This window comes from Loxodonta africana, chromosome 2 (assembly GCF_030014295.1).
Source record: "Loxodonta africana isolate mLoxAfr1 chromosome 2, mLoxAfr1.hap2, whole genome shotgun sequence".
NCBI classification, from domain to species: Eukaryota; Metazoa; Chordata; class Mammalia; order Proboscidea; family Elephantidae; genus Loxodonta; species Loxodonta africana.
In genome coordinates this window covers 225029705-225046540 of record NC_087343.1, presented here as the reverse complement: position 1 = coordinate 225046540, position 16836 = coordinate 225029705, and the positions used below count along the sequence as shown (strand labels likewise).

At 39.5% G+C, this 16836-nt stretch overlaps 1 protein-coding gene and 1 pseudogene across 1 annotated transcript in view; one reads left to right on the top strand and one right to left on the bottom strand.

Annotated features, from left to right (window-relative positions):
• Positions 1-16836, top strand: part of HSF2BP (heat shock transcription factor 2 binding protein) — a 189749-nt gene that overhangs the window by 87727 nt on the left and 85186 nt on the right. The window contains exon 8 of the mRNA XM_003418988.4: positions 13006-13109. Coding sequence (XP_003419036.1) covers positions 13006-13109 — 104 coding nt within the window. The remainder of the gene's footprint in view (positions 1-13005; positions 13110-16836) is intronic.
• Positions 10311-11015, bottom strand: LOC111753080 (ubiquitin-conjugating enzyme E2 variant 1-like; annotated as a pseudogene).

Below are 16836 nucleotides of genomic sequence, written 5' to 3'. Positions count from 1 at the left end.
AACCATGCAGGCAAGAAGGGAATGGGACGACATATACAGAACACTGAAGGAGAAAAACTGCCAGCCAAGGATCATATATCCAGCAAAACTCTCTCTGAAATATGAAGGCGAAATTAAGATATTTACAGACAAACACAAGTTTAGAGAATTTGCAAAAACCAAACCAAAGCTACAAGAAATACTAAAGGATATTGTTTGGTCAGAGAACCAATAATATCAGATATCAGCACAACACAAGGTCACAAAACAGAATGTCCTGATATCAACTCAAATAGGGAAATCACAAAAACAAACAAATTAAGATTAATTAAAAAAAAAAATACACATAACAGGGAATCATGGAAGTCAATAGGTAAAAGATCACAATAATCAAAAAGAGGGACTAAATATAGGAGGCATTGAACTGCCATATGGAGAGTGATACAAGGCGATATAGGACAATACAAGTTAGGTTTTTACTTAGAAAAATAGGGGTAAATAATAAGGTAACCACAAAAAGGTATAACAACTCTATAACTCAAGATAAAAACCAAGAAAAACGTAATGACTCAACTAACATAAAGTCAAGCACTATGAAAATGAGGATCTCACAATTTACTAAGAAAAACGCCTCAGCACAAAAAAGTATGTGGAAAAATGAAATTGTCAACAACACACATAAAAAGGCATCAAAATGACAGCACTAAAAACTTATTTATCTATAATTACCCTGAATGTAAATGGACTAAATGCACCAATAAAGAGACAGAGAGTCTCAGACTGGATAAAGAAACACGATCCATTTATGTGCTGCCTACAAGAGACACACCTTAGACTTAGAGACACAAACAAACTAAAACTCAAAGGATGGAAAAAAGTATATCGAGCAAACAATAAGCAAAAAAGAAGAGGAGTAGCAATATTAATTTCTGACAAAATAGACTTTAGACTTAAATCCACCACAAAGGATAAAGAAGGACACTATATAATGATAAAAGGGACAATTGATCAGGAAGACATAACCATATTAAATATTTATGCACCCAATGACAGGGCTGCAAGATACATAAATCAAATTTTAACAGAATTGAAAAGCGAGATAGATACCTCCACAATTATAGTAGGAGACTTCAACACCCCACTTTCGGAGAAGGACAGGACATCTAGTAAGAAGCTCAACAGAGACACGGAAGATCTAATTACAACAATCAACCAACTTGACCTCATTGACTTATACAGAACTCTCCACCCAACTGCTGCAAAATATACTTTTTTTTCTAGTGCACATGGAACATTCTCTAGAATAGACCACATATTAGGTCATAAAACAAACCTTTGCAGAGTCCAAAACATCGAAATATTACAAAGCATCTTCTCAGACCACAAGGCAATAAAACTAGAGATCAATAACAGAAAAACTAGGGAAAAGAAATCAAATACTTGGAAACTGAACAATACCCTCCTGAAAAAAGACTGGGTTATAGAAGACATCAAGGAGGGAATAAGGAAATTCATAGAAAGCAACGAGAATGAAAATACTTCCTATCAAAACCTCTGGGACACAGCAAAAGCGGTGCTCAGAGGCCAATTTATATCAATAAATGCACACATACAAAAAGAAGAAAGAGCCAAAATCAGAGAACTGTCTCTACAACTTGAACAAATAGAAAGTGAGCAACAAAAGAATCCATCAGGCACCAGAAGAAAACAAATAATAAAAATTAGAGCTGAACTAAATGAATTAGAGAAGAGAAAAACAATTGAAAGAATTAACAAAGCCAAAAGCTGGCTCTTTGAAAAAATTAACAAAATTGATAAACCATTGGCTAGACTGACTAAAGAAATACAGGAAAGGAAACAAATAACCCGAATAAGAAATGAGAAAGACCACATGAAATTAAAAGAATCATTTCAGATTATTATGAAAAATTGTACTATAACAAATTTGCAAACCTAGAAGAAATGGATGAATTCCTGGAAAAACACTACCTACCTAAACTAACACATTCAGAAGTAGAACAACTAAATAGACCCATAACAAAAAAAGAGATTGAAACGGTAATCAAAAAACTCCCAACAAAAAAAAGCCCTGGCCCGGACGGCTTCACTGCAGAGTTCTACCAAACTTTCAGAGAAGAGTTAACACCACTACTACTAAAGGTATTCCAAAGCATAGAAAATGACGGAATACTACCCAACTCATTCTATGAAGCCACCATCTCCCTGATACCAAAACCAGGTAAAGACATTACAAAAAAAGAAAATTATAGATCTATATCCCTCATGAACATTGATGCAAAAATCCTCAACAAAATTCTAGCCAATAGAATCCAAAAACACATCAAAAAAATAATTCACCCTGATCAAGTGGGATTTATACCAGGTATGCAAGGCTGGTTTAATATCAGAAAAACCATTAATGTAATCCATCACATAAATAAAACAAAAGACAAAAACCACATGATCTTATCAATTGATGCAGAAAAGGCATTTGACAAAGTCCAACACCCATTCATGATAAAAACTCTTACCAAAATAGGAATTGAAGGAAAATTCCTCAACATAATAAAGGGCATCTATGCAAAGCCAACAGCCAATATCACTCTAAATGGAGAGAACCTGAAAGCATTTCCCTTGAGAACGGGAACCAGACAAGGATGCCCTTTATCACCGCTCTTATTCAACATCGTGTTGGAAGTCTTAGCCAGGGCAATTAGGCTAGACAAAGAAATAAAAGGTATCCGGATTGGCAAGGAAGAAGTAAAGTTATCACCATTTGCAGATGACATGATTATACACACAGAAAACCCTAAGGAATCCTGCAGAAAACTACTGAAACTAATAGAAGAGTTTGGCAGAGTCTCAGGTTATAAAATAAACATACAAAAATCACTTGGATTCCTCTACATCAACAAAAAGAACACCGAAGAGGAAATCACCAAATCAATACCATTCACAGTAGCCCCCAAGAAGATAAGATACTTAGGAATAAATCTTACCAAGGATGTAAAAGACCTATACAAAGAAAACTACAAAGCTCTACTACAAGAAATTCAAAAGGACGTGCTTAAGTGGAAAAACATACCTTGCTCATGGATAGGAAGACTTAACATAGTAAAAATGTCTATTCTACCAAAAGCCATCTATACATTTAACGCACTTCCGATCCAAATTCCAATGTCATATTTTAAGGGGATAGAGAAACAAATCACCAATTTCATATGGAAGGGAAAGAAGCCCCGGATAAGCAAAGCACTACTGAAAAAGAAGAAGAAAGTGGGAGGCCTCACCTTACCTGACTTCAGAACCTATCATACAGCCACAGTAGTCAAAACAGCCTGGTATTGGTACAACAACAGACACATAGACCAATGGAACAGAATTGAGAACCCAGACATAGATCCATCCACGTATGAGCAGCTGATACTTGACAAAGGACCAGTGTCAATTAACTGGGGAAAAGATAGCCTTTTTAACAAATGGTGCTGGCATAACTGGATATCCATTTGCAAAAAAATGAAACAGGACCCATACCTCACACCATGCACAAAAACTAACTCCAAGTGGATCAAAGACCTAAACATAAAGACTAAAACGATAAAGATCATGGAAGAAAAAATTGGGACAACCCTAGGAGCCCTAATACAAGGTATATACAGAATACAAAACATTACCAAAAATGATGAAGAGAAACCCGATAACTGGGAGCTCCTAAAAATCAAACACCTATGCTCATCTAAAGACTTCTCCAAAAGAGCAAAAAGACCACCTACAGATTGGGAAAGAATTTTCAGCTATGACATCTCCGACCAGCGCCTGATCTCTAAAATCTACGTGATTCTGTCAAAAGTCAACCAGAAAAAGACAAACAACCCAATCAAGAAGTGGGCAAAGGATATGAACACACATTTCACTAAAGAAGATATTCAGGCAGCCAACAGATACATGAGAAAATGCTCTAGATCATTAGCCATTAGAGAAATGCAAATTAAAACTACAATGAGATTCCATCTCACACCAGCAAGGCTGGCATTAATCCAAAAAACACAAAATAATAAATGTTGGAGAGGGTGCGGAGAGATTGGAACTCTCATACACTGCTGGTGGGAATGTAAAATGGTACAACCACTTTGGAAATCTATCTGGCGTTATCTTAAACAGTTAGAAATAGAACTACCATACAACCCAGAAATCCCACTCCTAGGAATGTACCCTGGAGATACAAGAGCCTTCATACAAACAGATATATGCACACCCATGTTTATTGCAGCTCTGTTTACAATAGCAAAAAGTTGGAAGCAACCAAGGTGTCCATCAACGGATGAATGGGTAAATAAATTGTGGTATATTCACACAATGGAATACTACGCATCGATAAAGAACAGTGACGAATCTGTGAAACATTTCATAACATGGAGGAACCTGGAAGGCATTATGCTGAGCAAAATTAGTCAGAGGCAAAAGGACAAATATTGTATAAGACCACTATTATAAGATCTTGAGAAATAGTAAACCCGAGAAGAACACATACTTTTGTGGTTACGAGGAGGGGAGGGAGGGAGGGTGGGAGAGGGTTTTTTATTGATTAATCAGTAGATAAGAACTGCTTTAGGTGAAGGGAAAGACAACACTCAATACATGGAAGGTCAGCTCAATCGGACTGGACCAAAAGCAAAGAAGTTTCCGGGATAAAATGAATGCTTCAAAGGTCAGCGGAGCAAGCGCGGGGGTCTGGGGAACATGGTTTGAGGGGACTTCTAAGTCAATTGGCAAAATAATTCTATTATGAAATCATTCTGCATCCCACTTTGAAATGTGGCATCTGAGGTCTTAAATGCTAACAAGCGGCCATCTAAGATGCAGCAATTGGTCTCAACCCACCTGGAGCAAAGGAAAATGAAGAACACCAAGGCCACACGACAACTAAGAGCCCAAGAGACAGAAAGGGCCACATGAACCAGAGACCTACATCATCCTGAGACCAGAAGAACTAGATGGTGCCCGGCCACAATCGATGACTGCCCTGACAGGGAGCACAGCAGAGGACCCCTGAGGGAGCAGGAGACCAGTGGGATACAGACCCCAAATTCTCATAAAAAGACCAAACTTAATGGTCTGACTGAGACCAGAGGAATCCCGGCGGCCATGCTCCCCAGACCTTCTGTTGACACAGGACAGGAACCATCCCCAAAGACAACTCATCAGAAATGAAAGGGACTGGTCAGCGGGTGGGAGAGAGATGCTGATGAAGAGTGAGCTAATTATATCAGGTGGACACTTGAGATTGTGTTGGCAACTCTTGTCTGGCGGGGGGATGGGAGGATAGAGAGAGAGGGAAGCAGGCAAAATTGTCAAGAAAGGAGAGACTGAAAGGGCTGACTCAATAGGGGGAGAGCAAGTGGGAGTAGGGAGTGAGATGTATGTAAACTTATATGTGACAGACTGATTGGATTTGTAAACGTTCACTGGAAGCTTAATAAAAGTTATTAAAAAAAAAAAAAAAAGAGAAACCCAACTACACTGTAGTAGGTTTTCAGTGGTGCACCTCTTATTAAGAAGTGATAAAGCCCGTTGATAAGCACACTCTCTGAAATTAAGTATCTGTATAAAATTTTTTTTTTTTTTATAGTGTCGTGACTGTCCCTCCTTTTATAGTTGTTTGTCATGTTTGTCCTTCTGTCTCTGCTCCCTTTTCCCAACAAAAAGTAAAGTATGTACAGTTGTGTGCATAATCCAGACCCTTGTGAGGTGTGACTGCTTCTCATTGGTCAGTGCTCGGTCAGGGTAGGGAAGGTAGATGGAGTCTTTGTGGCTTGTTTTACTCCCAGTCTGTACTGACAGACCTGGGAAGGCTGAAGCGGGGTCAGGGTGTGAACCAGGCTGCCAGCCCTTCTGGAAGAGTGAGGCTACAGGGGCATAGATTTTGGGTTAATACAACAGGGTTACTGTGCTTCTCTTGGGACGCTGCGGCCATAAGCCTGCCGATTCTGCTTAATCCTGTTTTGAAGTGGAAAAGAACTTTGTGTTATTAATGAAATCCTGTGCTGTAGCTGAGCAGTTGGGGTATTTCTTTTACGCTGCCCTGATGGCACAGAAAGCGTAGAAGGTAGTGCATATATGTCTGAAAATGTAGTTTTTGGACAGCTATAGTCCCGAAATGCCAATGACAATAGGCATTACCACACAGTGAAAAGAGAACCAAACTGCAGCCAACTAAACAGATGTGATAGAGTTATTTTTGTGGTGCTGTTGTGGTGTGCTGTTGAGTAGATTCCAACTCATAGTGACCCTATAGGACAGAGTAGAACTGCTGGTAATCATTTAATTAAGAAATGAGAATAACAGCAATCAAAAAAACCATGTCATGCCAGAACAGTACTGATGGTGCCCTGACTAAAGCGAGAACTACGGCTGCTAACCAAAAGGTTGGCAGTTTGAAGCCACCAGCTGCTCCTTGGAAACCCTATGGGGACAGTTCTACTCTGTTCTGTGGGGCGCTATGAGTCAGAACTGACCTGACAACAGTTTTTTTTGGTCTTAAGACTGTAGGAATTCTACCTATGTGTGTTTGTGATTGGAAGTAGCAATTTTTCTCTTTTGTACACTGGATTAGATAGAGACCTGGGTAAATTCTAGTTAAAGTGTTGATTTGCTTATGAACACTACATTCAGGTAGCTCTTAGTAACTCATTTAGTGGGTTACTGGTTAATAGCTTTTGGAAATGTGTAAAAATTGAAGCCTTGCAATTTTGTCCCATTTTGTAGCCTGTTAGGAGGCGGAGGATCATTTGACGATTGAGAACTGCCGCTCTGTGGGTGCTGACGTGGCTTGGTCCCCTTTGCCTCGGTCATTGCCACTGACTTCCTACTTGACAATGCCCACGGAAATGGGAGGGAAAGAAGGCCTTTTGTCTGTACCTATTTTGCTCTGCTGAGGCTCTCAATCCCTGGGGGTTGACTCCACTTTCAAATATAAATACTGAATACTGTTGTGTCCTGGGTACTGTATCGGTCTGTGAGGATAGAAAAACAAGTAAGCCATAGAGCTTGCTTTTGACAAACCAAGTTTAGTGGGAGAGCCAGGTATTTTAATAGAAAACGATGATGAAACTATCCCAGGGCATGTCTCTATGCATGTACCACAGTTTATCTCCCTAGAACCCCCGTGTGGGCTAGATCAGCAGCCCTGATTTTTCCGTCTGCCTCAGGCCCGACCGCATCTTGGCTTGCACTGTGAGTTAAATTTTTGTCCCTGTACTGGACAGTGCAGAAGATGCATTGTAGAGACTCTGAATTCTGTTACCTTTTTCTGAAGAGAATTGATGTTTGTCCTTGCAGGTAGGGAGTTTTGCCTGACTCACCCTTGACCTCTGTCTCCCCTGAGGTGCTCAGCAGCCACAGCTTGTATCCTCGCCCTCGGTTTCCTGCCCTCCCTGCCACTGGGCTCCTCACATCTGCCCTCCTGCTGCAGAGCTCCAAGGCCAGCCGAGGGCCTGGCAGGTACTCGTGTGCATTTTCCTGTGCTTCCCCTGCTCTGGGACCCTCCTGTCTGGGTTTCCCATCCCTTTTTGCCGCCATGGCAGCCCTGAGCTCTGTCCTCTTACATCATGAGCCAGTGATAAACTCTAACAGCCCCAGTCCCCATGCTGTACGGTCCAGGGTTGCCCAGAGGCGGAAAACTGCCCAAACCCATGTCTCACCTAGCACAGGCCCATTCTTTCAAGGGGTGCCACTCTCCAGTTTCTGCCTGCTTTTAGTCGCTTTCTGGTACCTATAAGTAGTTTTCTTTCTTTTGTCCATAATTGATAATTATGATCTGTGGGAGGGTTATTCCAATGCAAGTTATTCTGCCATTACTTCAGCTCATTAATTTTTAACCTTTTTTTTCTAAAATAAGCATTTAAACCACTCTTGATGTCTATATACATACACACACGTATATGTACACACATGTGTATGTGTGTGTGTATAAACACACATACCTGGGTAGTGCAAACGGGTAAGCACTAACTGAAAGGTTGGCAATTCAAACCTACCCAGAGGCACCTTGGAGAAAGGCCTGGCAGCCATGAAAACCCTGTGGAGCACAGTTCTACTCTGCATACATGGGGTCGTCATGAGTCAGAATTGACTCAGCAACTGGTTTGGTGTGTGTATATTGGTATATGTTACTAGCTGCATTTCACAAGTTTTATGTAGCACATTCAGGATTGTTCAATTCTGAATGTTGTCTAGTGTTCGTCATAATTTCTTATTTGACCTATTGTAATAGAGGCATAGTTTTACATTTTTCAAATGTTTGCATTTTAAAACTACTTTGAAATTGATTTTTAACTTAATTGCATTGTGGGTCACAGAACACAGACTCTGCGATATTGATTCTTTACTAACTGCTGAAGTTTGCTTATGGCATAGTACAAGGTCAGATTTTTATTAGCATTCCAGGTATACTTCACAAAAAGCTTATTCTCTAATAGTTGGTTGCAGGACCAAACTTGTTATTTTTTTTGCTCAAATAGTCTATATTCCTTTTTTAATCAGCTTACTCTGTCAAGTACTGTAAGAGCTGTGTTAAAATCTCCCATTATTGTGACCTCGTCAGTTTCTTCTTGTAGTTCAGTTTGTGCCTTTAGATATTTTTGAGGCTGTTAGTAGGTGCATGTAAGCTGAGGATAATATCCTCCTGATGAACCGAACCTTTCATCATCACATATACCCCCTTTATCACTCAGAATCCCATTTCCCTTATTTTATTATCTCACTATATAGCTATCTCATTGTTTTTCTTAGTATGTGCTTAGTCTGTCTTTTACTTCCTATGAACCTTTCTATGAACTTTCATTTTGGGTGTGTTTCTTTTAAACAGTATGTGCGACAGTTTATAACCCCTACCATTTAATGGGAATAGTCCATTAATATTTGTGATTAATGAAGTACCAGGATTTCTGTCTTTCATTATGTTTTGTTATTTCTATTTGTCATGATTTTTCTGAGTTGTTTAAAATTTTTCTTTTGAATTCACCAAGATCTCTTCGGAGTTCATTTTTTTCTTCTAGTGTTTCGGAAGTTTTACCTCTATTTCTGTCTTTCAATGATTGAAAAACCAAACCCGTTGCCATCAAGTTGATTCTGACTCATAGAGACCTATAGGACAGAGTAGAACTGCCCCATGGGGCTTCCAAGGCTGTTATTGTTTTTTGTTCGTTTGTTTAAAGCCTCTTCAGATTTTAGAAGCAAAGCATTACAGGACTAGAAAACATTCAGAGCAGACATGTGCGCTTACAAGTGTCTTTGTATGGTCTTCAAGTTTAACCATCAAGGACTTTGAGAGCTGGCAGGTCCCTGGTGACTGTTCTTGTCACCATATCAAAACCTGAGGTGAAACAGTGCATCAGCTGATGATGACAGCAGAGGGTGGCAGGGCTGAGAGCCCTATATTCACTTCCAGGCTGCTGGAGAATAAATCAGTGTGCTTACAAAACAAAATGAGGGAGGTCAGAGCCTCTTTCCAGCCTGACCTGATGGCTCCTGGCCAAAGCAAGGAAGTGTCACGGACAGTGTGGGGTGGTAACGGTGCAGGAAGGGACTTTGGCAAGAGGAAGGAAAAAGCAGCACCCTTCAATCAGTTGTGGGAAGAGAAGATGGGGGAAAGCCCTGAATTCCTCACCAAAGGCCAATTTCAGAAGGGAGCGGAGGGGATTACAGTCTATGCTTTGGCCAAGGGTAGCAGTGGAGGAGAGCGGGGAAGGACGATGGCTTGGAATGGGGGGCATCCTTTTAGACTTAAGCACCCCACGCACCCAGCAGTGTTCCCATAGGCTGCAACCTGAAACCTTCACATCTATTCTAGCAAACCACCCCAAGCTGGAGGGCTATTGCAGGGAGAGAGGGATGAAGGCAGGGGGAAGGGAAAGGGGAGAAGGCAGAGACCCCAGGCCGTGTAATCAGCAGCAAGGTGATTGTGTGATGTGCCTTTTCACAGTTGAGTTAGATCTGCCTTGCCAGTTATGATGGGAATCAATTTAAATATGATGTCTTGGTCCCAGGAGTTCAGCTACGTGGACAGTGGTTGCACCTGACAGGATGATTTGTTACACCACTACTTGTATATTTCAAGGGGGCAAAAAAATTAGCATCATTTACCATTAAAATTAAAAAAAAATTTTAATTTTTTCATTTACCATATCTTAAGATAAATCGCCTCTGAATGAGATCTTCCCTTCCAGTACTTTGAGGTCTACAGGATGTGTCTAGAAAATTTGCTACTGTAGAAAATGAAGACTGCGTACATCGAGTGGAGGGGTGGGGTGGGCTGTGGCTTTTCTTTTTGATTAATTGCTGTAACACTGTCCTTCAGGCAGTTAGGGGAGTTTCATACTTTGTTTAGACATCATTAGGCGCCAAAGCTCTTGCAGGACAACTTTGGTACTGTATGAATCCTGCAATTTTGCTAGCGCTGATAGGGCTTTTGGGTCCATCACTCCATTAGAGCTATTAACTCCATTCATATTCATTTTTGTTACAAATTTTACAAAAGGAGGTGCTTCTGGGTATTCAGGTGCACACTGTATTCTAAAGCTGTATATCCAGTTTTCATAAATTGTCTGAGCTTATGGTGATTGCCATCTTGCATCGCCGTCGCTTGAAGGCTGGCCCCTTTTTCAAGGCTGTGATTTTTACGCAAGCAGACTGCCACTTCTTTCTCCCGTGGAGCGGCTGATGGGTTCGAACTGCTGACCTTACTGTAAGCAGCCAAATGCTTAACCACTGTGCCACCAGGGCTCTTTCTTCAGTGATTACCCCCTTTTAGAGCATGTACATAAAACACTTGAAAGTAATGCCTTTATTTTCCTCTTGGGGTTGCCATGAGTTGGGGTCAACTTGATGGTAACTGCTTTTTTGTTGTTGTTGGTTGTTTGTTTGAATGACAGATAGACCTGGGAATGCTTTAATACCTATGTCCTGGATTACATGCTTTCGTGGGCAGTGTCTTAACGCTATTTAGGATTTTTTTTTTAATTACATACCTTAGACATTTTTCATTACTGCTTTTACTATCAGTGTTTGCGTATCTGTACTCATGTCATTATTTTTACTCAGTATTTCTGCTTGTATCTCAGAACTTTCTTCTGAGATAATTTTCCTTTTTTCTGGAGTTTATCTTTCAAATTTTTAGTTCAGGTTTGTTTTGGTAAGATCTCTGAGGTTTTCTTTGACAGTATTTTTACTTTATCTCCTTTGCTGAAAACATGTTTCCTGAGTTAAATTCTGAGTTTACTATTATTTTCTCTCTATCCTTGAAAGATATAATTTTCCTGTGTTTTAGATTCCATTGTTGTTACTGAGATCCCAGCTTTCAGAGTAATTGTTGTTCCTTTGTAAGTAATCTGTCTTTTCTCTCTGGCTGCTTATAAAGTCTTCTTTTTATCTTTGGTGTTCCACAGTTTGACTGTAATGTGTGTAGATTTGTATTTATTTTGATTTTTTTTTCCTAGTATGTGTGCTTCTTGAATCTCAGGGGTTATATTTCCTCATTTCTGGAAAAGTCTCATTCATTATCTTTCACATCCTTTTGTCCATTTTTCTAGTTCTATTTTCTGTTTAATATTTCTCCTTTCTGATGTGTCTAATTACCCTTGAGTTTTCCATTTTGCTTATTATAGTTTTCATCTTTGTAAGTTCTGTTAGGTTTTTTGTGAATTGCCTGGTCATTTATAATACTCAGTAATTCCTTGGCCACGTTTGTAATTTCCTTTTTACTAATTTGTACTTTTTTAAACATATCCCTTTTCTGCTTTGCAGTCGATGTAATTCTAATATCTGAAAGTCTTTTGGTTCTGCCTTTTTCATTGGTTTTTGTGCTGACAATTTCTTTTTTCCTGTATCTGTGACTTTTATTGTGAACTCACATTGTTAGTGCTGTATTTGTGGGAGTTCTTTGAAGACCAGGTTGAGGTTCCTTTCTTTTAAGAGAATGGTTGTGTTCACTTTAATTAGGCAGCTGGAGAGCTACTATCCTAGGTCTACTTTTTGTTAATTATTGGCTCGTGGACTTTCCGGTCATATAAAAAAGTGTGAATTCATGCCAAGCTTGAGACAGGTAAGATTTTTAAATTTTGTTTCTAAGTTCACTCTTTTCTGGCTTTATGCAAGGGCCTGTGATCTGAATCCAAACTGGTGTGGATGGCCTGACCTGGTACCCAGACGTTATATATATAAAATATTCATTTAAGAAAAAGATATGATTATAATTTATATGGCTGTGTTGAACTTTTAGAATAAAGTACACTTAAGAATTGAAGACTCCTAGTATATAAATGGAAATAAAAGAGGGGTCAACAAATGCGATTTGTGAAGTTTCACGTGGACCTCTCGTTTCATTTGTGTGTCTTCACTTTGGACGTGTTATCAGGAGGGACCAGTCCCTGGAGAAAGACATCATGGTTGGTAAAGTAGAGGATCAATGAAAAAGAGGAAGACCCTCAAAGAGATGAATTGATATGGTAGCTGCGACAATGGGCTCAAATATGGCAATGATTGTGAGGATGGCAGAGGACCGGGTGGTGTTTCGTTCTGTTGTACTAGGGTCGGTGAGTTGGAACCAACTTCATGGCACCTAAGAACAACAATAAGAGGTGGTATTATGTGAGTAGAATTGCCCCCCATGGGGTTTCCAAGGCTGTAAATCTTCACAGAAGCCGACTGCCACATCTTTTCCTGTGGGGCCACTGGTAGGCTTGAACCACTAACCTTTCAGTTAGCAGCCAGCCTCTTAACCACTGCATCACCAGGGCTCCTGTATGCAATATTAATGCTAAAGCTTTCCATTTTCCTGTAGCCTCATACAGACAGATAGAACTTCATATATCTTATGTTATACCTGTTACCCAGATTGTAGAAGTTGGGCATCTGAAATGTAAGCGAACTCCTAACTATGTTGAGGTTCTATAAACTATGAGATGTATTTAAATTGAAATATAATGTGGATGGGCCAAAATTTCAACACCATCTCCTTTTACATTTCAGGCTAATGCTGATGTCCTTGTACAATGTGAGCATCAATCTGAAAGGCCTAAAGTACATTAGCGAGAGCCCAGGATTCATCCCTTTGCTGTGGTGGCTCCTTGGTGGTGAGTGGGGTTTATGTGTCCAGCTCCACGTACAGCTTATATGCCTGCTACTTCGGAGCTAGACTGAATGTTAAAGTAGTAGACGTTAGGGCTGATTATCCCAATATTTTGTAATTTCTTTTAAAAAGTGGCCATAAGTTATAGAAAACTAAGTGGTATGGTAGAAGTTATTTCTAGTTCTGTTTCTGGAGTATCGCTTTCAATTTGGTAATGATTTACAGTGATTCTATGACACAAAGAAAAGTTATTTTATAAAACAGATGATAATGGCCTTGGCTTGTCCCTTTCGCTGTAAACAATGTAGTACTATGTGTGGTGTGTGTGGCTTTGTATATATCAGGCAAAGGAGAAGTCCCATTGTTGAAGATTTTGGGTAAAAAGAAATCTGATCGGTACTGCAACATATATGTGTATATATATATACACACACACATACATAATGTCTATGTGTGTATTTATTTTCTTTGAAATAAAAACTGCAATACAGTGCTGCTTTTCCTTCTCACCTGTCTTAGGGTTCTCTAGAGGAAGAACCAGTGAGACACACACAGATTGATTGACTTCAAGGAATTGACTCAAACAGAGTTGTGGGGGCTGGCATGTTTAAAGTCCATAGTTGAGGCAACAGGCTGGAGACTCCTGCAGGCTTGTGTCCCAAAATCCAGAGGTCGGGCGTTGGGAGGAGTCAAGGGAGCAGGAGCTCTGGCAAAGCGTCCATTGCTCCTGAAGCCTTCAGGTGATCAGGTGAGGCCCACTCACAATGTGAAAGGCAGCCTGCTTTACTTGAGGCCAGCTGATTTAATCACGTGACTACAGCAGCTAGACTAGGGTTTTACTAAACAGCTGGGCACTGTAGCCTGGCCAAATAGACATAAAATTACCATCACCGCACCCTTTCCACCAGTTTAACCCAGACCTTTGTCCCAGTTGGTTATCATTTTTTTTAATTTTTATAGTGCTTTAAGTGAAAGTTTACAAATCAAGTCAGCCTCTCACACAAAAACTTACATACACCTTGCTACATACTTCCAGTTGCTCTCCTCCTAATGAGACAGCCTGCTCCCTCCCTCCACTCTCTCTTTTTGTGTCCATTTCACCAGCTTCCAACCCCCTTTACCCTCTCATCTCCCCTCCAGGCAGGAGATGCTAACATAGTCTCAAATGTCCACCTGATCCAAGAAGCTCACTCCTCACCAGCATCCCTCTCCATCCCATTGTCCAGCCCACCGATCGGTTATCATTTTTTTTTGACACTGTCTTGTATCTCACTCAAATATGCAAAAAAGTATGACTTTCCTTATTTTGCATAATTCCGCTTAGTCTGTGTTTTTGAGCTTCTTTCCCACTTGGTGGTGAATTCCTTTTTTTTTAAACAGCTTTGTTGCAGTATAATTGATGTACAATATGCTGCATGTATTTAAAGTGAGCAATTTGATACGTTTTACATAAATATGAACCTGTGAAACCATCACCACAATCAAGAGTGAACATACCCATCACTCCCAAGGCTCCCTCATGCCCCTTTGTGCTCGCTCCATCCTCCCCTCTGCTCGCCCATTCCCAGACAGCCACTGACCTCCTTTCTGCACTGTAGGTTAGTTTTCATTTTCTACAACTTTATATAAATTGGAATCATACATTTAGTATACTTTGTTGCCTAGCTTCTTTCACTCATCATAATTATTTTGCAATCCATCCATGCTGTTGTGTGTATCAAGTGTTCATTCCTTTTTATTACTAAGCAGTATGTCATTATGTGGATAGGCCTCAACTGGTTTGTTTATTCATCTGTTGATGAACAATTGAGTTGCTTCCAGGTTTTGGATATTATAAATAAAGCTGCTGTGAATGTTCATGTTCAGGTCTTTCCATGGACATGCGTTTCATTTTTCTTGGGTAAATACCTAGGAGTAGAATGGCTAGATCATACAGTAGGTGTGTGTTTAACTTTTATGAAACTGCCAAACTGATTTCCAAAGTGGTTGTACTTTTCACATTTCCCACCAACAGTATATTAGAGTTCTAATTGCTGCGTATTCTTGCCAATACTTGATGTGGTCATTGTGTTTAATTTTCTACATTCTAATAGTCATGTTGTTGTTGCTCGTTGCCATCAAGTTGATCCTGAATCATGGTGGCCCCATATGTGCAGGGTAGCACTGCGTTCCATAGGGTTTTCATGGCTGTGACCTCTCGGAAGCAGATCACCAGGCCTGTCTTTCGAGGTGCCTGTTTTCCACAATGGCTGTACCATTTTGTGTTTCCACTAGCAGTGGATAAGGGTTCCAGTGTCCCACATCCTCACCAAGATTTGTTATTTTTTTTGTTTTTTTAATCTTAGCCATCCTAGTGGGAGTGAACTGGTATCTCATTATGGTTTTGATTTGCATCTTTCTGATGGCTAATGACGCTGAGCATCTTTTCATGTGTTTGGTGGCCATTTGAATGTCCTCTTTGGTGAAATGTGTATTCAAGTCATTTGTCCATTTTATGATTGGATGTATTTGTCTTTTTGTTGTTAAGTTGTCGAAGTGTTGTATATATTTTGGTTATTAGATTCTTGTTGGCTATATGGTTTCCGAAGATATTCTTCCGGTTGGTAGCTTGTTTTTTCACTTTTTTTGTAAAGTCTTTTGATGAACAGAAGTTTTAAATTTTTATGCTCTATCTATACTGTATTCATTTTGTTTTTTGCTGTTTGTGCTTTTGTTATTATATTAGATAATCCATTGCTAAAAGTTAGGCCTGACAACCTTGTCCCTGCTTGTTCTTCTGAGAATTTCATGGTTTTAGTTTGCACATTTACACTCTTAATCCATTTTGAATTTGTTTTTGTGTATGGTGTGAGGCATGGATCCTATTTCATTTTCTGCATGTGGAAATCCTATTTTCCCAGAACCATTTATTGAAGAATCTCTTCCTTCCCCAGTGAATGGATTTAGCACCCTTGTCAAAAATCAGTTGACCATAGATATTTCTGGACTCTCAATTCTATTCCATTTTTTTTATGTATCTGTTGTTATACCAGTACCAGGCTGTTTTGATTACTGTAGCTGTATAGCTGTGTAGCTGTATAGTATATTTTAAAATCAGAAAGTGTGCATTTTCCTACTTGTTCTTCTCTTCTTGCCCTACCGTATAAAGTTGAGGATTGTTTTTTCTATTTCTGTAAAGAAGGCTGTTGGAATTTTGATTGGAATTATGTTGAATCTATAGATTGCTTTGGGTAGTATTAACATCTTAACAATATTAAGTCTTCCAATCCATGAACATGGAACGTCTTTCCGTTTATTTTAGTCTTCTTTAATCCCTTTCGGCAGTGTTTTATAGTTTTCATTGTTTAAGTCTTTTACATCTCTGGTTAGATTTATCCATAGCTATTTTATTCTCTTAGGTACTATTGTAAATAGAATTGTTTCCCTAATTTCCCTTTCAGATTTCTCTTTGCTGGTGTACAGAAGCCCAGCTGATTTTTGTTTATTGACCTTGTACCCTGAAACTTTGCCATATTCCTCTATGAACTCTAGATATTTTCTCATGGACCCTTTGGGATTTTCCATATATAGGATCATATTATCCACAAATGGAGATAATTTTACTTCTTCTTTTCCAATCTAGATACCTTTTATTTTTTTCCCCTTGTCTTTTTGGTCTGACTAGGACTTCTAATACAATATTGAATAGAACTGGTAAGAGCAGGCACCCTTGTTCCCAATTTCAAGGGGAA